This window comes from Polypterus senegalus, chromosome 6 (genome assembly GCF_016835505.1).
Source record: "Polypterus senegalus isolate Bchr_013 chromosome 6, ASM1683550v1, whole genome shotgun sequence".
NCBI classification, from domain to species: Eukaryota; Metazoa; Chordata; class Cladistia; order Polypteriformes; family Polypteridae; genus Polypterus; species Polypterus senegalus.
In genome coordinates this window covers 174,802,617-174,825,715 of record NC_053159.1, presented here as the reverse complement: position 1 = coordinate 174,825,715, position 23,099 = coordinate 174,802,617, and the positions used below count along the sequence as shown (strand labels likewise).

The 23,099-nt window shown below is 39.5% G+C and overlaps 1 protein-coding gene across 1 annotated transcript in view; it reads right to left on the bottom strand.

Moving 5' to 3' along the window:
• Positions 1–986: 986 nt before the first annotated feature.
• The window catches only part of LOC120531828 (myosin-IIIb-like), a 100,976-nt gene continuing 78,863 nt past the window's right edge, over positions 987–23,099 (bottom strand). The window contains exons 4-7 of the mRNA XM_039757596.1: positions 11,071–11,175; positions 10,721–10,820; positions 7,617–7,693; positions 987–1,136 (exon numbers count right to left, since the gene is read on the bottom strand). Coding sequence (XP_039613530.1) covers positions 987–1,136; positions 7,617–7,693; positions 10,721–10,820; positions 11,071–11,175 — 432 coding nt within the window. The remainder of the gene's footprint in view (positions 1,137–7,616; positions 7,694–10,720; positions 10,821–11,070; positions 11,176–23,099) is intronic.

The following is a 23,099-nucleotide window of genomic DNA, read 5'->3' as shown; positions in this document are numbered from 1 at the left end:
CCTGGAAGAGCTACTGAAAAGAGTTGATAAATTTAAATGTCTAGGATTAGAGATAGCCCAAAATAGATGCAGAGCTAATCAATAGAGTGCAGTGTGGATGGAACAAATGGAAGAAGGTATCAGAAGTACTGCATGACTGAAGAATTAAAGCAAAGGTTAAAGATAAGGTTAAGCAAAAAGCAGGAAAAGAAGTTAGATATAGCAGAATTGAGAATGTTGAAGTTACTAAAAAGGACAGAATAAGAAATGAGACAATCACAGGTATCACAGGTAACAAAAATGAGAGTGATATCTAACAAAGTACAGGAAGGTAAGTTGAAGTGGTGTGGACATGTGATGTGGAGAGACAATGAATATGTGGGCAAAAGAGTGATGAGAATGGAAGTCCAAGGAAAGAGAAGGTGAAGGAGGCCAAAATTGAGGTGGATGGATAAAGTAAAAGAACATTTGAAGGGAAAGGGACTGACTGGGGAGAAGGTGCAGGACTGAACTGTATGGAGAAGGTTGATCAAGCACATAGAATTGGGAAAAGATGAAGAGAAAAAAATGAAGAAGAATACAGAAGCAGTTTAACCATTGACCAGTCTGGCAATTTACATTATAACATGAGCCCCCTTAAAGTCAAAGGGCATCTGATAGGTGCAGCCTGCCAACGAGGTTTCATCTGTTTTCTCTATCCGTTGGTTGCCATCCAATTCTGTCTTCCAAACCTCAGCTCTTTTCGTCCCCTTTAATAATGTTTAGTATGTACAGTATATGAACTGCAAAATATGCAAAAGCTGACTGTCAGGAAGGACTGACTGTACGTAAACGCCCAAGGTTGCCAGTTCAGGTTCAAGAGCTTTTGTAAATTACAGTCAATTTCTGATTTTATAAGTAGCACTACTTTAGGTAAAATGCCCATCAATTATCTTTTCATCGTTAACTTATTTACAGGTTTAAGCAAAACAGACCATTTCAATGGGTCAAGGGCTCCATCTAGTGGCTTACCTTGGGATCTTGAATAAGGCTTTCACTGGGTGGATTTCTGCTAACGGGGGATCACCGTCACCTAATTCGATAGCAGTAATACCGAGAGACCACACGTCACAACGTGCATCATATGAGTAGTCATACTGCTGTTCACAAGCAATGACCTGCCAAAAGGGACAGAAACAAAGCATTAAGCATTCAATTCTTTTTAAATATGTTGTCACTATGCACCTAATACTCAATATAATCTATGGGCAGCATAACGCAGCACTGCTCCCTTGCATTTGATATTATGTATCTGAAAATATTTAACTTGGTTTTTCATTAAAACTACAACCAGTTTCAAAAGGAATGTGGAAAGCACATTGTGTAAGTAAAAAGAGTAAAAACCTAAAGGCTGATGGTTTCCTTGTCACTCTCTTCCAGTATGACACTAAGCAAGTGAATGTCTCAACACCAATCTTTGAAATATGTATCTGTGTGTTTCTGGTTATTACATGCAGTAAAGTCTACACGGTATTCCAATAATGTGCATTGATATGCTAAAAATAAATAAAAATACAAAATATATATTTGCTTTACTTTATTGAACTACTGTGTTATTAAAAAAAAGATTTTAACCTAGTAGGTTGACACTAGAGTGATCATGAGTTTGGTTGCTATATTTTGCCTTACATCTACCGAATTAACTGTGACTCTCGCCAGTGAAACGTCACAACAATGAAGTAGGAGTCGCAGATAGCAAGTCAAGTTCAGTATAATCACGGGGTCTCCATCCTGCTTTGTAGCGTAAATACAGTCCTGCTCTGTTATTTGAAGACATGGGCTGTTTAAACATTACACAATAAAACTATCAACAGTGTTACCACTAAAACTCAAATATGGCATCAATTAAAACAGAAAAGCGAATATACCTACATACTACAGACAGCCTAAATACAAATGTATTGATGTTTTTTTTACAAATGCAAGTTATTTGTTTATTAATATACAACCAGCTATCCATGCGGCAGTGTTACCATGGATTTTCACAGGTTTAAATTTATATTTGAGAATTTTTTTACTTGCTCACAAAAAGAGGAGTAATCTTATCACCGATGACCAGACCCTTAAGTGAAGGACTTCTGCTTTTCCATATTCTTTTGTAATTACTGAATTACTGCCTCAACATACACTTTCATACACTTGCTTTTCATTTACAAGTCAAATTACATCCGTGTGGCTTTTAGATTCCTGGCCAAATGGAGAGTGTGCTGCTCACTGCCTGATTTAATGGAGGAATGGCAAGGGCTGCAGACATGGCAGGACTGCTGCAATTCCATTTTTTATTATACATACTTTTATCTTTAATCAAATCAAATGTAATTGTAGTATTATTAACAAAAGATTAGTGCAAAAGACTGTAGATGTTCTTTCTACCCCTACCTGCAAGAATCAGGTCAAATATACACAACACTACACTGCAATGCAAAGCAATACATCTTTATTTTTGATTAGGACTCTTCACTGAATGCAGGCACAGAGCACTGTGAACAAATCTCAGTTAAAATACAACTGCAGATTATGCTAATTACTAAATACAGAATTAGTATACAGAGAAATTTAGATTTGTTTAAACACACAGAGAACTGTCCTGGGTATGACGTTAAACTGCATCCGGCCCTGCAAGCGGTCCTCCAACTTGCAGGGAAATCATGGGGATTGGTTGGCAGGATTGGCACTCCAGCCACCATAAAAAAAAAACTTCACAAAGCTCTGAGACTACAGAAAAGACTCCTTTTTGCTCTCCGCGGGAGAAGCTCTGCTGCAGCCACCCATAGGAAGGCTTCTCGCATCATGAAGGGGATGGGGGAAAGCCCTCGGGAGCCCCATCCCTGGAAGAGTCAAAACCGTCGGAGAGCCAATGGGGTCAGGTCTGTTGGGGATTGGAGCTGGTGTGGTACTGAGGCGTCGCCCGCTGCATGGCAGCACTCGGGTCCCAATTTGTGGCAGCCCATACAGGTGGGCGCATGGAATGTCTTATCTCTCTGGCAAGATGATCATCTTCCTCTGCTGTCGGAGGAGCTGCGTAAACTCCGCATTTCAGTGGCAGCACTCTCTGAGGTGCGCAGACCGGGGACTGGCCAGATCTCTGTAGGTGAATACACCTTTTATTGGTCTGGTGAGTCTGATGGCTGTCATACTCAGGGAGTAGCTGTTGCTGTAGCGGATTGACCTCTTCTGATGGTGTCTGATGTCGCTCCTTGTTACAAGCATATTATGAGACTCGGATTACGGCACTCTCTGGGTGCCTTGTCTGTTGTCTCAGTGTATGCTCCGACTGCGGTGAGTGATGTCTCAGTGAGGGAGACATTTTATTCGCAGCTTCGTTCAGTGGTTGATGGGTGCCCATGAGGTGACACTCCTCTGTTCATGGGTGACTTCAGTGCAGCCACTGGCACTGACAGGGCTGGCTATGAGGATTGTCTCGGTCCCCATGGGTCTGGTGACTGTGTTGAAAGTGGCTCCATGTTCCTTGACTTTGCAAAAGGTCAAGGGCTGTGAATCGCTGGATCCTGGTTCCAGTGCCCTGAACCGCATCGTTGGACTTGGTACTCCAGTACTGGTGGTGTGGTGAAGGAGATCAATCACATCCTCATGGGCAAACATTGGAGGCTCTTGCAAAACTGCAGAGTCTACAGAAGTGCCCAGTTTGTGAATTCTGACCACAGAATTGTTGTTGCTACTCTTAGGATCCAGCAGGTTACCACCTACTAGGAAAACGAGCCTGGACTTGGCCAGACTCCAAGACCAGGCTGTTTCTAATGAGTTTGCACGCAGTTTGTGTGAGGAACTTTCAGATTTGGATACGACTGCCGATCCTAATGTGATGTGGGAGACCTTCTGTGACAAGACCCTGAAGGTTGATGAGGGTTGTGTTGGTGTTACCGGTGTTGCCAGGAGGTGTTTCATCTCACAGGGCACCCTGAATATCATCAAGAGGAGTCACATGGTAACTCTGGTCTGTACCGGGAACTGAGAAGGATGGCTGTGAGGGCTCTGAGGGCAGATAAAGAGGTGTTTGTTAGAGGAATCTGTGAGCAAGTGACACACCATCTGTGGTCTGGCAACCCACGTCCTGCTTATAGAGGAATTGAAGCATTATGCACATCTGAATCTGTCCCTCGGAGAGTCACAGTCAGGGTGGCTGATGGAACGGTCCTTACGGATGACACTGCAGTTGTGACCTGCTTGGCTGGCTACTTTGACCAGTTGTTCAAAGCTGATCCTCCAGCTAGGACGTTGGATATCTCTGGGTCCACGGTTCTTGATGCTGATCCTCCAATTAGCTGTGAACCACCCAATTTCACTGAGATTGCACAGGTATTGAACCAGCTGAGGGGGATAAAGGCTGCAGGGATCTGTGTTATTCGGGGTGAACATCTCCAGGCTGGTGGTAAGGCTGTCCTCCTGGCATTGCAAGCAATCTTTGCTTCCATTTGGGAGACTGGCATCATCCCAACAGACTGGAAAACTGGACTTGTCATCCCTATCTGGAAAGGGAAGGGTGATCGCCTGGACTGCAGCAACTACAGGGGGATAACACTGCTGTCGGTGCCGGGTAAGGTCCTTGCTAGGGTCGTCCTCAACAGGATCCATGATCACTTGCTCACCTACCAGCAACCGGAACAGTCTGGTTTTACACCTAAGAAGTCTACCATCGACCGCATCCTGGCACTGAGGGTTCTCATAGAGCGCAAACGCGAATATCAGCAGAGTTTCTTTGCAGCCTTTGTCTATTTTTGCAAAGCATTCGACTCAGTTGATCGAGCTGCCCTGTGGGACATCCTGAGGGTTCGTGGGATCCCCACGAGGTTGCTAGATATCATGGCCGGCCTGTCCACTGGTACTGTGCAGAGTGGAGGCAGGACCTCTGTGGTTTTTCCCAGTTGATTCTGGGGGTCGTCAGGGGTGTGTTCTGCTCCTACTCTGTTCAATGCTTGTATGGACTGGGTGTTGGGCAAGGTCGGGGGGTCCAGCAGATGTGGGGCATCTGTTGGTGAAGAAAGATTCACAGATCTTGACTTTGCTGACGATGCTGTGATCTTCATGGAGTCAATGGAGCCTCTGATCAGGCACTCGAGCGACTGAGTGAGGAGTCTGAGTGTCTGGGCTTGCGAGTGTCCTGATAAAAACCAACATCCAGGCCTTTAATGACCTCTTGGGCGTTGGCCATCAGCAGTGTGTCTGTTTGTGGAGAGAGTGTTGACTTGCCTCAGCAGTGACATTTATGTCTCTGGTGACTCTTTCTGTGAAGTCAGTAGACAGATCTGGAGAGTATAGGGGGTCATGAGGTCGCTGGAAAGAGGTGTGTGGCGCTTTCAATATCAATGCAAAAGGACGAAGGTCCAAGTCTTTAAAGTCCTGGTGCTTTGTGTCTTGCTATATGGTTGTGAGACATGGACGCTATCCAGTGACCTGAGGCGAAGACTGGACTCCTTTGGTACTGTGTCTCTCTGGAAAATCCTTGGGTACTGTTGGTTGGACTTTGTGTTGAATGAGCGGTTGCTCATGTAGTCCCAAATGAGGCACATTACCAGCATTGTGAGGGAGCATCAGTTATGGCACTACGGCCATGTGACGCATTTCCCCAAGGGTGATCTGGCTCATAAGATCCTCATTGTTGGGGACCTGAGTGGCTGGACCAGGCCAAGGGGTCACCCACGTAACACCTGGCTGTGGCAGATAGAGGGTCATTTCCGGAGGGTGGGACTGGACTGCGTGTCTGCCTGGGGGTTGCAAACCGGGATCCCGGACTGTTTCGACGTGTAGTGGGTGCAGCAACACGCTGTACCAGTGCATGCTCCCCAACTTGACTTGACTAGTGTAGAAATTTAAAAATTCAAAGTAATCTTTGTGTTCATAAGAATTACTTACAAATGCTTTCAATTCCATTCAGGCATCTTTTGTCTGACACTTCCAGTACAACAAATCCCTCACATATGATATATCATTCAACTCATCTTGATGTGTACTTTTATGCAAGATGTAAAGCTTTTTAAGGTTTTCCCATATTGTTGTCAGTCTAGACTGGAAAAATCCACATTTTTAGACCTTTTCTGCAGTATTTCTTGATCCGGAAATGAAAACCTCATAATGAAGAACAACCCAATAGGTGCCTTCAGCAAAAATGGAGAGAAGAACTTGAAAATGCATATGTCACATCATCCAGCCCCAGAGGTTCACCCTCTAATGGGATATGAGGGGTCACAAAACTTCTGAAAAATGGAGATTGGTAATAAAGGCATGTGGAATGTCGTTTTCGATTTCAAGATTGCTGATCTTGAATATGATAACATTTTTGATATTTAATTCTTTACTGGTGGGCCTAGCCCTCTAAGGGCCACTTACAGATGGTTATAATGACAAATTTCAAACATAAGCGTGTGGGGATTCTTTGTAGAGTATTTCAAGGTCAGAGATTATAAATGTAATATTATTTTTGTTTTTTTTTCTATTACAATCAGCAATATTTAGACTTTAAGCATTAAAAGTGAAGAATGCATTTTAATATTTCAAGTATTTCATGCAACTATTCTTCTGTATTATGCACTTCTAACTCAAGAAGTAAATCATTACATTTCTTATTATGAATTATGCTAATTCAGACTCTTTTTATTTTAAACCCATGTAATTAATTATTTTTATAATAAGATGCAATGAGATGTACAAAATATAAGTCACTTCTCAAAAATCCAAACCAGTAAATGATTTATTATGTGGCAAAGAAATTACCATAATTGTTTTAAAGTCTTTGGCAGATTGCACTCAAATCTAGGTAATACCTTTTTATTAGTAGAAATGAAAACATAAATAAATACTGTAAACTTAAAACTGAAATAATTTAGCATTAAACTATTACTTGCAACATACTGTTGTTATTTCAATAAAAGTTATTTTTTACTGTTATACGCAAATTATATTTCAAACACAAAAGAAATCTCGTCAAATTTAATTGACCATGCAACGAATCCTGTGGCATTAATATTTAAATTAAAATCATTGGGAATGTCCTTTAATGTCCTAAATGTGCTAGAAAGGACTTCTGTTTACTACAATTAGCAGAATTTACTGCTATTTTGTACATTTTGATTGCGCTTATCCATACTGATCAAAAGTGATCTAAGCTCATTTCTGATCTGTACTAAACTGAGGAGGAAAGCAAACTCTTTGCTATTAATTTTGGACTGACCTTCAATCCCCAGACAGCAGAACAAGCTCAGAAAAAGAAACGGTGAGTATCAACTCTCATCCACTAAGACAACTCTTTTAGCAAAGCTGTATAATTTAAATCTTTGGTAATTGTGTGGTTATATAATAAAATCTGCATTTTAAAACATCCTTGTTTATAATGGCACCAGATTGTGGCGACTTGTTGCTTGTTTCTTAGACATGCAAGTAAGACTTTCACTCTATGTTGTACACTGACAATGCTAATTACCTTACTGTGTATATTTGCATTGTTGTCAGTAACACGACAACATTCTCAGGACTTCTTAATTCTCAGGACATGCGTTTATTATTGGTTATTGTTAGTTCATTTTAAAAATAGACTTTCACATATAAACAATAGTAGAATAGATGTTCACGCCACTTTTACTCACCTCAGGTGCCATCCAGAATGGAGTGCCAACAGACGTGTTTCTTCTTAAGCGAGCACTGGTGAGCTGAGCTGACACCCCTGTGTGAAAAGTGCAAGGATTTCCACCACACGTTACTAAAGATCAACCAGAGCACACAAGTTATTAATAAAATGTTTTGCTTTGTATTTGTTTTCCCTCCCTTATTTCTCAACTTCTAATTTATATTTATGGCTGTAGCTGCTGGTTCTATAAATATTATTGCATTCTGGGCTCTGCATTGCACAAATAATCCAAAAACTCATATTTTATTATAAGCTCATCAGAAGCATGGCAGATTTTTTCTAAATTCTTGTTTTGTCAGATTCACGTAAAAACATTAGTCAGTACTGCTCCCCTGCAGTGAGGTGGGCACAAAAAGACATAAAAATGGTGAAAAGATTGAATGTATTAGGCAGGCATATACTGTATAATTAACATCTCCAAAATATTCAAATGATGTTCAAAATGTAATAAAAAGTAAATCTGCATTATTATACTGGAGTGTAGCCTGTGCCCTAACAATTCTCCACCCATGAAGGAACTGAACAGGGGAAAGCCAGGAAGATGCTGGGGTTTTGTTTTCTTTGAATGTTTTTCCTGTAGGAAAACATGTTTTCTCATAAACTTAAATGAAAGTAAAACTGGATCAGCTGCAACAACATGATAGTTTTGTCTATCATGTTAACGAAAGACTTAATAAATGCCTGCCTAATACTTTCATATTTTCCCTCTTTGTCTTTATGGAGGGCAATGTGCCCACCTCACTGCAGGGGAGCAGTACTGAATAATAATAATGATGAAACAAGAATTTGAAAAAAATCTGCAATGCTTCTGATGAGCTTATAATAAAATAGGAGTTTCCGGATTATTTGTGCAATGCAGAGCCCCGAATGCAATGATATTTATAGAATCAGCAGCTACAGCCATAAATTGAATTAAGCAGGTCATGCAATGGATTGATGAATGGATATACACGTGTGTGTGTGTGTCAGATGTGAGAAAAAGTAGGTTTGCATGGAAAAAGGTTATGATTATTATATGTTGTAATAGCTTGATTCACTTTATTAACTCAACAGAGTGGCACAATGGCACAGTGCACTTAGGTACAATCTCATAAGTGCTCATGTTGCCAGCCTTCATTATTTACATTCTTGTAAAATACTTGCTACTCAAGCTCACTTAATAATAATAAAAAGAAGTCAAATAATACAATTAAGAAATAATAATAATATAAGAGTAAACTCTGTGTTTTGTGTACTCACAATTGTAAACCTACTTTTGTACACCCCTATATATACAGTATATATATATATACTGTATATACACAGTATATATATATATATATATATATATATATATATATATATATATATATATATATATATATATATATATATATATATATTCTATAACATTCCTGAGGCCTTGCCCCCTATATATATATCCACACTATGCAACTCTTCAATTCCACCCGGGGGGGTAAACATTAACACTTTACAAGATTATAGACTGTTATACCTGCCTTGCACTCTCCACCTTGCATTTTTTAATTTGCACTGCTTTTTTTTATTACTCTTTAATTTAATATTGTTTTTATCAGTATGCTGCTGCTGGAGTATGTGAATTTCCCCTTGGGATTAATAAAGTATCTATCTATCTATCTATCTATCTATCTATCTATCTATCTATCTATCTATCTATCTATCTATCTATCTATCTATCTATCTATCTATCCATTATAAAGTGCCTTTCATATCTATCTATCTGTTATATACTGTCTTTTATCTATCTGTCTATCTATCTATCTGTTATAAAGTGCCTTTCATACCTATATATATATATTATATTATATTATTATAATATTATATATACAACAACAACAACAACATTTATTTATATAGCACATTTTCATACAAACAGTAGCTCAAAGTGCTTTACATATTAAAGAATAGAAAAATGAAAGACATAATTATAAAAAATAAATCAACATTAACATCGAAAAACAACATTAACATCGAATATATATATATATATATACTATAACATTATTGATGCCTTGCCCCTTTAATGTCTTAAACGTTTCAACTTAATGGTGTCACAGACAAAACTTGGAGTCTTTGTCAATTGGTCAAAACCAACACCTCAATAAAATACATTCCATTATAAAAAGAATTTGGGGAGTCTCATGGATTTTACATTTTTTTTTCATAATCAACAACAATTGAATTAACTGAATTTCTTAAATGCAGAGCAATGGGCACCGGAATCTGTCTTCTAGTTAAGGCTGCAATGCAGAGACTTGTGTCTTCACACATTAAATTTATATATCTTTCAGTTGTCATTTTTTATTGTGATGTTTTTATTTATATATATATATATATATATATATATATATATATATATATATATATATATATATATATATATACAATGTACATATACATATTTTTTCCTGTATAATAAACAATATTTGGGATTTTAGTGGTTTTGAATCAAAGTATATTCAAAGGAAGTGAAATAACCCATCATTTGGCATGAAATCATTCCACCCTCCATGAACGGGCAATAGTAATTTGAAATTAAGTGGGACAGTGCCTTTTATCTGCATGAGGCCACTTTAGCATTTACACAAAGGGAATAAACATGCCTTAGGCTACGTAAAGTCATTTGCCGGAACAGCTTTCTTTTTATATGCAAAGAATCAAATAATGAAATTTAAATTAGCATTAACATTTGAGAGTTATGCTACTGTAGCCAAAATGCAGACACATTTTGTTAGGAAAGGAAACAACTGGTATGAATGTCATGCACTGCTTTTATTTTATTTTATTCTTCCTCTAAAGGAAAACATTTTACTTCTGAGGCGCCAAAAAATAGCTTTTTCAACAGGGAAAGAGAAATAGATTATCTGTCAGAAAGTCCTAAGGTGCTCCATCTGTTAAAGCAAAAGCCTCCCAAGATTTGCGCTGTGACACACACTGAGCTCACGATGTCCCAGAAACTCTCATGCTTTCTGAGCAGCCGATAAATGACTGCCTTTGGCCAAACTGCACACATCAGGAAAATAAATGGGAAGCGGTCATTACCAAAGTCAACGAGCTTGACTCCTCCTTCTGTTGTCAAAAGAATGTTGTTCCCCTTGACGTCACGATGAATGATTCTATTATTGTGCAAATGCTGAAGACCCTGGGCCAACCATCAAAAAAATAGGAGAGAGTATCTTATTTAAAATCAATTACCCTGTTATTGAAGAGCATAATTAGCACAATCTGCATTTATATTATAGGTACAGCTGTCCAGCATACCACGTGCTTGATATACCCCTGCTGTTACAGCGGCAAGTCTATTATCTTCAATAATAGCTCCTAAATTCAATACAGGCACAAAGGAAAATAGCCCCCTTAACTGTCATTACAGACTTGATGAACATCCTCACCAAGAGAGCACCGTATAAGATGTACGAGATTACGGCTTCATCCAACCGTTGTCCACGCATGAGCAAGCCTTTGATGAGATCGGTGACAGAGCCCCCATTACACAGCTGTGAGGAAAGAGAAACGGGGAAGACGAAGTGACTGTTCCATTACTCATCACACTTGTTTGTGTTATTAAAGTCTACAAGCCACACACTCGTAGTAAACTGCCCACAACACTGTGTCACAATGTGTGTGTGTGTGAGAGAGAGAGAGCATGCAGCCTCATTTTTACAGTAATGTCAGGACCATGTTTCGGTACGGCATTTTAAATTTACAATCTTTCAGGATTTTTCTCTTTTTTAACTTTTTAAAAAGCTAATTGAAAAATAAATTATTTAAGGCAGAATAATTCATTTTGTTAACACCTTTGTTAAACACTCCCTGTCAATATGTTGCACCCTAGGAGCAAAGGACCATACAATCTCACTAGGGATGCTTCAGTATTTTATAAAGCTGAATGCCTTTATATATTAGAAATCTTTATGCCTTTAGATATTTAGTATCCTGTAGGAAGAGGAAAAAAAAAATGAATAACAGCAATGGTCAGAAGAATGGAGTTGGATATTTTTAAGCATTACTGTTCACATACCCCCTAAAGCTGGATCTTCACTCTTACATTAGGCTAATTACTCCCAAAGTTCTAAAGCTGAATCCCAAATTGGCGTCCCTGTCTCTGTTACCTGTCTTCTGTAGTGATGACGCAGCTCTCGCCTCTTCTCACTCTCTTACCACACACACCCAACAACTCAGACTGCATGGATTGGTCTCACAGTCAGAATGATTTGTTACCAAGTTAGGACACATCACAAACAATCTGGATAACAAGACTACATCGCTAACAGGAACGTTTCTCTTTCTATCCTAGCTGAGCCTACTTGTAAATTACAATGCATTTTAATATATTATTATTTGAATATTGCAAGTAAACTGATCAACTTGTTCTTTCTTTTAGACACAATTGGAACTGTACTTTCTAACTAAACTTCTGTTAAGACAAAATCTTTGCTATTTTGCAATGAAACAGGTCTTACTGACATATATACGTTTAGGCAGCAGAGGATGAACATGTGAAATGTATTGAGAGGATGGTAAAATGTTGAGTAATATAAAAACCCCATGCTGTTTAAGAAACAATAAGAAATCTTCATAAAATATCTGAAATGAAATTGGAGATAATTTTATTGTTTCCTATGAGGTTTGCTGGTTGAACATAACTAAATCAGACAGTCCTTTAATTACAGTATTTAAATAATGGGTAACTCAAAATTACTTAGTTCACCTTGCCCATCTTTAATTGTTATTTTCATAAAACATTAAAAAGAATTTATGTGGATTTGGATGATGGGTTCTGTTAACCAACAACCAGCGCCATCCTGCTGTGTGCTCTTTCTACAGAGTGATGTCTCCTTCTGGTGGCCATGGGATTTATAGCTGGGGGACCGGAAGGGGCGGAGTCAAATATTCCGACTGGGCATCTTCTCAGTACTGAAAAGGATAAACAGAAGAGGACATAGACAGCACCAGCAACAACCCGGAGTGGTAGTACATACCTCAGATGATCCTAGAGAGTAATCCATTGATGCCCATGCATGACATGAGCATGGTGTTTTCATGTTCATGTTTTTGGCGATTTAATTATTAAATATATGTAGTTTTTTACACTTTTTAATGGAAAAGTATAACAAAATAAGGACTTTGATTTCATTCTGACCAGTAAATGAAATATCACCTTTGTACAATGTTTAGCTCTTTTTAACTTGAAATAAAAGACAGAAAGGTGAATAGGGCAGGATTTGATTGTGCACCTTGGCAGCCATTTTCCTTCCTGAACGTGACATGTGTACTAAATTACATACCTCTAATGCTGGAGCAGCAATGCCTCTTCCCAGTCCAATGGCTGTAAGTTTAGTGTGAGTGAGATGACTTATTACTAACACTTCCTGTAAATCATTAAATTTATGATAAACACTGTGAGATGTGGCCGGCTTGTCATCCTGGCCAATACCCCCAGGCCGCCAGATGGAGCCCTCCCTGCAGTATGGAGGTGCCCCGAAGACCAGCAGGGAGTAATGGGACATGTAGTTTTTATACAAGACCCTGCTGGATACCACAGGGGCTGCAAGAGGGAGCTGCAGGGAGGACCGAAGACTTCTTTGTGCCCTTTAACCCGGAAGTTCGTCAAAGGAAGAGCGACGGGCTTCCGGGTTGAAAAGAAAGGACTTGTACCCGACCTGGAAGGGATTGAGAGTCACATGGACTGGGGATTGGAACACTTCCGGGTCAGGGAATATAAAAGGACTATGGGAGCTCCCAGACGGCGAGCTGTGCTGGGTGGAAGGGTGGTTTATTGTTTCTTAGTGATTATAATTGTTATTGTTTGAGTATAGTGGAGGAGAGGGTGCTTTGTGCACTGTGGCATTATAATAAAGTCAAATCTTGGAAAAGGGTTCAAGGGAGCGATAGCACCCCCTATCTGTCACAACACACTAATTTGAATAAATGTCACACTTAATGTTTTACTTTTACACTTATATTGATGAAGGTTGCAGTGGCAACACGCCAAGCTGGACAGACTAGGCTACATTATCGCTAAAGCCGATGTCATATTCTGCGGCTTCTAATCATGGGGTATGACAGATTGCTGAGCACAGTTGTTGATCTCGTCACCAGCCCATATCAATGCACACAACCAGAGGTACAGCAGCAAGAGTAAAGGCGATTGTCTGGGGCCCCAAACTAGGAGGGGGTCCACCCAAAGACGTCTGTACTCAATGCAATGACAAACCTACAGGAATTCCTCTTGAAGCATAGCATCGAAACAATAACAGCAACACGGTCAGGAATCACCCTATGGGGAGGTCTCTGTTTTGAGAGAGTCAGCGTTTGTAATGAATGTTACTTTCTTAACAATGTTAAATGTAATCAGAGCCTATTTCATCAATCTTGAAGAGCATCCACATGTTTAGAAGAAAACATTAGATTAAGTCTCTCCAGACTCCATTTCAGTCAGTGCATAGTCAAATTCAGTAGCAACAATTCAGCATCAGGGTGAGTGAGTAACAGTGAGACAGGGGTCTAAGAAGTCAAATGTAGACCTTCGGCAGTCCTGACTCTTCTTATCGTTGCTGCCTCTGACGTGAGAAGTTTCCAACTCTAAAGCTGTTTAAATCTTACTTGAGATCTGTTGTGTGCCAGGAGAGGCTTTCAGCCTGAGCTCTAACATCAATAGCACGCAGTGTTCGAAGGTCTTTGCACCTGAAGGCCATAATGGTTGCATCTGCTGCAGCCAAAGCCCACAAAGAGCAATTTTGAAAGTAACAGTAATACCTTTACAAGACATTTTTTGTTTTTTAAATTTTCATTATGTGCACTTTATATTTATTCAATGACTGATTTATATCTATTTTTTATTGCTGATGTACAGGTCAGGTCGGGGAGCATGCACTGCTACAGCACGTTGCCGGACCCACCACACAACGAAACAGTTCAGGATCCTGGTTGGCATCCGCCTAGGCAGACACGACAGTTATGCATTTTTCTTTGCCATGAAGGAGACTGAAACATGTTGTAAACAGTAATAAATATTTTGTTATCATTATTATTATTTCACAGGGTCACATGCAAACACATCTTTCTTGAGGAGAGGGAGGGCTCCTTTATGGCTTGTTTTGGATCGTAGCTGCAACACATGGCTAATTATGCAAGCAAATTAGGCAAATGGCCTTGTGTAGCCAGCACACTTGCAATAATGTTATATATCTGGTGACAGTACTCATATTATTCTCATTGTGATCAGCTAATATACCCAGCAAATGAAAATGTGGCACGTTTTTTGTTTATTTTATTAACATATGCTGGGTGGAAGACTAGAGTACTGATTGGATCATGACATCACACATGTCCAAGCAACTTATCAAAAAAATTAAAAAAGGAATGCATGAGAGTTCTGTGTATGACTGCTATAGCTCTGTGATTTCATGGTGCATTCTCAAAAACTCAAGGAGAACTGGGAAAAAATGTTAATTTGAATCAGCTGCAAAGCGACTTTACAGGAAAATATTTGGCAAACGAGATTACCAGTGAACACCACATATTTGCTGCAAAAAATGCTTTTGCAAATTTTGCCGATCAACACTACCATTGCCATTATTGTCTATTTGGACAAAGTGACTATGTTTTTACTACAAACCAGACATGTAAACAAAAAAAAATAAAACTACTCATTATTATTTGAACTGCATCAAAACCTGCAGCAAACTAAACATAAGGCTTGCTTTGGATCATGCATATATTTTTTGTAAACACATGCAGAGTGGAAGGCTCAAGTAATTATCAATTTGTGACATCATGCATGTCCAAACAGCTTAGCAAAAATCTTATAGTATACATGCACGGCAGTTCAGTGTATGACTCTACAGCTCTTGGATGTCACAATGGTCTCTCAAAGCATCAAGATCATTGCAAAGAAAATGGTCTTCTAAGCCAGCTGCATGGCAAATTTATAGGAAAATATTTGGTCACCATTGGGCACAACATATTCCCTGCACAAACTGTTTCGGCAAATTTCATTGATCAATACTGCAGGTCAGGTTGGGGAGCATGCACTAGTACAGCGCATTTCCACACCCACCAGATGAGAAAACAGCTCAGGATCCCAGTTGGCAACCCCCAAGGCAGACACGTGGTCTAGTTCCACGCTCCAGAAATGACCATCTATCTGCCGCAGCTAAGTGTTACATAGGCGTCCCCTTGGCCTGTTCCAGCTGCTCAGGTCCTCAACAATGAGGATCCAATGAGCCAGATCACCTTCGGGAAATCGCACCACATGGCCATAGTGCTGTAACTGATGGTCCCTCACAATGCAGGTAATGTGCATCATTCTTGTCTGCTTGTCAAAAGTAACAACTTTTTAACTACAAAAGCAAGAATTATCACATGAGCTGCTTCCCAATCCTGCAACCAACAAACCATCCTGAAGATACTTTCCCACCAAAACATTTTAATGGAGACAGATAATAGGGCAGCCAATTTTTGGCATTTTATATGTTCCTGTGTCAAGTGTGTATGTTTCTGTTTTCCATACTGGAAGTATATAGACTACAAAATGTACACAATAAAACAAATTAAATGAAATAACACTGATCGATGTAATTAAGTTCTCTCTGTTATTAACTATTGCCAAAGGCATGGTGTGTTTTTATCACAATTAGCTTTTATTAACTTTCCATGTCATGTATGTAATGCATATTCTTTCCAAAAGAAGCTAAGGACCACTATATCTTTGTGCTCGAGTTGAAAGCTGTGAAGTAATTCCGTATGCCTAGCAAATTGCAAAGGCTGTTGAGCTGCACCTACTATGAGCTGTTTATAAATTAATAATAATAATAATAATACATTTTATTTGAAGCACCTTTCAAAAAACTCAAGGTCACTGTCCAATCAGATAAAAAATTAAACATTCAATAATTTAAAATTTAAAATCCAAATAAAACAACACCAGTAACAATTACAGTGAATAAGCAATTTTGAACAGATGAGTTTTAAGATTAACCTGAAATTGGTGAAGGGTAGTCATGTTCCTAAGGTAGGCAGGTAATGAGTTCCATAAGGAGGGTGCCGATCTGCTAAACGCTCGATATCCCATCGTGACAAGACGTGCTGGTGAATTATTTAAGTTGATGGAAGAAGAGGATCTGAGCATGCGAGAGGGTTTAGTGACTTGTAGGAGCTGTGAGAGATATGTAGGGGCAAAATTATGAATAGCCTTTGTCACGCACGCGCGCATGGGAGGCAGCTAAAGGGCTCGAGTGAAGGCAGTTCTGAGGCATGCCGGGATGTGGCAGAGTGCACTAACTCTCTTTCCCACTTCCCTGTAGACCAAACCCGGGAGGCTCCACCTGGCTCTCTTGACATCACTTCTGGGAGCGAACCAATGGAAACAGACCTTACCAGCTCCAGCCCCCCTGATGTCACATCCGGGCCTGATCCAATGAATAATGAACACGTGCCCAATCCTTATGACCTCACTTCCTGTCTTCCCCTTTAAAAGCCTACCCTTTTCCCTTCTCCCGCAGTCTGGTTTTGGACTCCATTGTATGCACTTCACTGCTAGTTGCTTTACAAAAACGACTTTTGCAGCCAGGATACCAAATTATATGGGTGGCTGCCCCAAACCTTTATCTGTCTTTGTCTCGTTTTGTGACAGTGGCGTAGCCGACAGGATGGAGAAGTCCCAAAAGTGATGTCAAGAGAGCCAGGTGCCACATCCCGGCATGACTTAGAACTGCCTTCAATCGAGGCCTTTAGCTGCCTCCCATGCACGCGTGCGTGACACCTTATATGTAAGGACTAAAATTTTATAGTTGACCCTAAACTTTATTGGCAGCCAATGAAGCTGCTGAATAACAGCTGTAATGTGACCAGAATAGGGTGTTTTAGTAATTACTGTATACGAGCAGTCGAATTCTGAACAAGTTGAAGTTTATGTAGTAACTTTTGGGGCAGACCAAAGAGAAGTGAGTTGCAATAGTCTAGGCGGGAGGTGACCAAACTGTTGACTAAAATAGCAGTAGAGTCATTTGACAAAGATGGACGCAGGCGATTAATGTTATGCAGGTGAAAGTAAGCTGCTCGGGTAGCAGAACTAATGTGAGACTGAAAAGACAATGTGCTATCCAGAATTACACCAAGGCTTTTTATCTGATCTGTACAGGTAACAGATGTGTTGTCAATTAATACTGAGATCTTTGATGCCTTCGCAATTGCAGATTGCCCATAAGCAGCACCTGTTTTATTAGAGTTCAACTGCAAGAAGTTAGAAGAAAACCAAGACTTGATCTCAGCAAGGCAGTCAGTAAGTGAGGATGGTGGAAGCGATGCAGATGGTGAAGTTGAGATATATAACTGGGTATCATCTGCGTAACAATGAAAGTTTATCTTCCATTTACGAAAAATGACACCCAAAGGGAGCAAATAAATGATAAACAGCAAGGGGCCAAGGACAGAACCTTGAGGAACCCCAGATACTACGGGAGTGGGAGTAGAGGTGCATGTGTCCAGCTGAATGAATTGAGTTCTGTCTCTAAGATCTGACTTGAACCAAGTTAACGGAATGTGAGAAATACCTAGTGCAGATAACCTTTTTAGTAAGGTGGAATGACAGACAGTGTCGAATGCAGCACTGAGGTCAAGAAGAACAAGGATTGTGATTAGGCCTGAGTCTGCAGCCACTAAAAGATCATTAAATTGCAAGCCACACACCAGAAAAATTACCAAGTGCTGCATTTACTATCTGGACTGTCATGTCATCCTTCACAAGAGTCTCGATTCAGAAATCCCATGCCTGATAAAACATCTTCCTTTTACTTCTTTGCATCTCTGTGATGCTGGAATAGTCAGCTGCCATACCTTATTGTGACTTTATGCTTGTGAAGTTGTATGGTTCAGTATTTGCTTTTAGTTTTATGGCTTGAAATGTAGAGTTTACATTTTAAATGGCATTACTTCTATAATGTATGCTTATAACATAATATTGGGAAGAATAGGAGCAGCTCGGGTCATCATAATACAGTATTGCATATGAAAGTTATTAATACTATTGAGTATACATTAAAATGGACGACTTAGCTGATTGCCTTTTATTGTTACCAAATGGCTGATTTTTATATACAGTATAGGGTGGTCCAGATCTAATTATGCAATTTTCATTACGCTATAACTTATTAAGTTTATTACATAGAAAATCACCTGAAAAATCCCGGACCATCGAGAAGTGTGCGAACTGACGACATGAAGAATCGTCTTCGCGCCGAACTGGCATCATCCCCACATAAATGGTGGGGCACCAATATATTGGAGAGGCGTATGTGTAGGCTAGTCGAGGATTGTTTAAACTAGGGAATGGGAGGGCAGGGAGTTTAGGACAGGCCAGATTTAGATCTAAACATGGAAGAACAAACAATGGTGTAGAAATACAAATGCATAGTAATGTAAATTTTAAGCAAACACGTAAAGGTAGAAGGATTAACACATTAAAAATAGCTTGCCTTAATGCTAGAAGTATCAAAAATAAGGTAAGTGAGTTGGAGTTGTATGTAGCAGAGCATAATTATGATATTATAGCAATAACGGAAACCTGGCTAAATAACAAAGATGGGGATGAGTGTAACATAGAGGGATACACATTTTTTAGGAAGGATAGACAGAACAGAAAAGGAGGTGGGGTTGCTGTTTATGCCAAACGGAGTTTAAATGTAAGTCATCTTCAGTTGGATGATGAGCCCCATCTTAGTGAGGACATGTGGCTTCGCCTGGAAAATATTAGGGAAAAAGGTCTTATTTTACGAGTGTGTTATAGACCACCCAATTCAGACAGTAATTTCAACACACATCTTTTTAGTAATATTAAAAAGGCAAGTTTACAGGGGGATATTATAGTCATGGGGGACTTTAATTATCCAGATAAGGGATAACCTTGCAGATGGAGGAGCACAAGAGCAGGAGTTTTTAGAAGTAATCGGCGACTGTTTTTTAACACAGCATGTTAAAGCACCAACAAGGGGTGAAGCCTGTCTGGATTTAGTATTCTGTAATAATCAGGATAGAATTGAGGGTGTAGAGGTGATTGAACCACTAGGGTCAAGTGACCATAATGTAATACAATTCTCAGTATTTTGTAAGAGTATAGATGCAAAAACCAAAATTGTTAAGATGAACTTTGGTAGGGCTAATTTTGAGCAGATGCGACAAAGTCTAAGTAGGAATAGACTGGGATAAGCTTTTAAATGTGGAGACAGTCGAGGAGCAGTGGAACAGGTTTAAAAATGTTTTACATGTAATGCAGGACAGATACAGACCTAAATTTGGAAGTACTGTATTTGTTTTTAAATCCGTTAATGGTTGTGCCCCTCTTTATCTGTCAGAACTGCTGCACCCTTATGTACCGCTGTCTCGCTCTCTCAGGTCAGCAGACCAGATGCTTTTACGTGTTCCCAAGGCACGATGCAAACTCCAAGGTGAACGAGCCTTTTCAGTTGCAGCCCCAAAACTCTGGAACGATTTGCCGTTGCATGTTAGGCAGGCTCCTTCGCTAGCTGCATTTAAATCGTTTTTAAAAACACATTTTTACTCTCTGGCTTTTAACTGAGTATGGGATGTTGGCTAACTGTATATTTTTTTATTAAGAATCTCTTCAGCTCTTATGTGTTTATGTATTTCTGCTTCATTTACCCTTTGGTTTTGTGTGTCTGATATGCTGTGTTTTTATTGTACAGCACTTTGATCAGCCTTGACGTTGTTTTTAAAGTGCTTTATAAATAAATAAAATAAAAAAATAAATAAATAAATAAGATGTTTTGTGAGGAATAAATTTGTTTATCTAGCCAGGGTTTAGCACTATATCCCCCTCTTCTGGACATTATTGGAAGTGCTTTTTGAAACTGTACACCTACTCATAACAACCTTGGATTACTGTAATAAGAAATTATTTGCCTTTAATTGCTTTTACCTGCGACTTTTTTTGTACTCCATTGATGTTCATGTTATTTTAGAGTATTTTCATCAAGAAAAAGCCTTTTATTTTATAAAGATTCCACGTAGCCCTCTGAGTTACAAGCCCGAGTTTTTGGATGGATTTTCCTTCTCTAGTGGTAATTTTTTGGAGCTGTTTTGGACTTACTTGTTTTGGGGCTTTCAGGCATCACTACAGTGACAAATGATTGGAGACTCCTCGGCATGCTTTTATTTATCTATGCAATCTACACAGTTACTGTACAACTAAAGTAACTTATTACACTCTTTTCACACAATCACCTGTGTAATGCTCTGGCTATCAGAGGTGTGGACCATCCCAATGGATGAAGAATTTATTGTATCTTAAAGAAAGGTTTTGATCCCCTAACACTTTTTTTATTCAAAATTTTGGTGTCCAAGATTTAAAATATGAAAAGGATTAGACTTTTTTCATCAGTGATCATTGCACACCATTGCCATATGATTGAAAATGTTAAAAACTTGCATTGATTTATCCATCCATCCATTGTCTAACCCGCTGAATCCGAATAGGGTCACGGGGGTCTGCTGGAGCCAATCCCAGCCAACACAGGGCACAAGGCAGGAACCAATTCTGGGCAGGGTGCCAACCCACCGCAGGACTGCATTGATTTAAACAGTGTTTAATGAGTACAATGGAATATATGTTTGTGAGGAAGATTGATTGGGACATGGTGAAAAATGTGAAGCTGATACCTTGAGAGGGCTGTGTATCACAGCATCACTTGGCTGTAGCAGCTTAGTCTATGTCAGGGGTGTCCAGCTCCGGTGCTGGTGGGCCACCGTGGCCGCACGTTTTCATTCCAACCCTTTTCCAAATCAGCAGGCAGTTTTCATTGCTAATTAACTCCTTTTCCCTTTATTTTAATAGCCCTGTTTTTAAGGATTCAGTCCTCTGAATGTATTCCAAATCGTAACCTCAGATCCTCAAATGAGTGTCTCCTTGGAATTCCAAAAGCTAAACTTAAAAGAAGTGGTGAGGCAGGCGGCCTTCTGCTGTTATGCACCTAAAATCTGGAATAGCCTGCCAATAGGAATTCGCCAGGCTGATACAGTGGAGCACTTTAAAACACTGCTGAAAACACATTACTTTAACATGGCCTTCTCATAACTTCACTTTAACTTAATCCTGATACTCTGTATGTTCAATTAATTATAATAACTATTCATAGTGGCTCCAAAATCCGTACTGACCCCTACTCTCTCTTCTGTTTCTTTTTTCTTTTTGGCCTGCGCCGCCACCACCTACTAAAAGCATCATGATGCACCAACATCATTGAGCTACATTTTTTACATTTTTTTTTAATGAAAATGTGCTATATAAATAAATGTTGTTGTTGTTGTTGTTGTTCTTTCTTCATTGGCAGCCAAACTAAAATAAGATGTGAAAAGAGCTAACAGATGACCAGCCAATTTCACTCCAACCAGTTTCTTAAAGAGAAGCAAAATCTTGCTGTTAATTAAAACCATTATTGAATATCAGGACCTGTTGCTGTTCTCATTCTGCCACAGCAGACTGGTGATTTTCTGTTTTCTCTAAGACCACCGTCAAGATATTTTGGTGACCTGAGCAGACCAATATGACAGAGACCTTTATTTTCAGGTTAGCTGGTCATGTGGCAGCTTGTTTTGTGTCTCATTATTGTTTGGCTGCTCATTAAGGGGAAAAAAAAACCAACTAAGGGGTCTGAGTCACGTCAATTAAAACTTAGGCAAATCAATTCAATGAGTAGCAAAAACGGCCAAATAATTAAGAAGATGTTTAGAATGAAAACCTGCAGCCACAGCGGCCCACCAGCACCAGAGGTGGACACCCCTGGTCTAAGGCATGAAGAAAAGTAAGAGAAAATATACACTAAGGTGGAAACTCAGAAACTTCTAAGAGCAGAGCTTGAGATTTAAACTTGCTGAAACACTGACGGCAGCAGAGAATGAGGTTTAGAAAATCATCAACGTTAGAGGCAAATGAGAGATAACAAAGAATGCTTGGTGGAAAATAACAGAAGAAGTATATGGTTGGACAAATGGACAGTCAATAAGTAGTGGCAGAAAACAAAGGCAGAAGGTGACAGGGCAATCTAAGGAAATAAAGTGAAATGCTACAAAGGCAGTTGGGAGGGTACAAGAAACTAAAAGATAAAAGTCTGCAAGTGAGCTGCAGAATAAAGAAGGAAACAGAAATATGTTCAGGATCGCAAAGCAGGTGGCAAAAGAAAGACAGGATGCAGAGGGTGAGAATTGCTTTTAAAATGCTGCAGGGAATATGATTATTGATGGTGATGGGATTAAGGACACCTGGTGGTTTGGGCACATGAAGCGAAAGGCAGAAGAGGACTGGGTGAAGAGCTGCTCCAAAGTGGAGGTGAAATGAAGGAAGCCAAAAGGGAGTGAAAATACATTTTTGTAGGTGGTGTGAGATGACAGGAAAAGAATGGGTCTC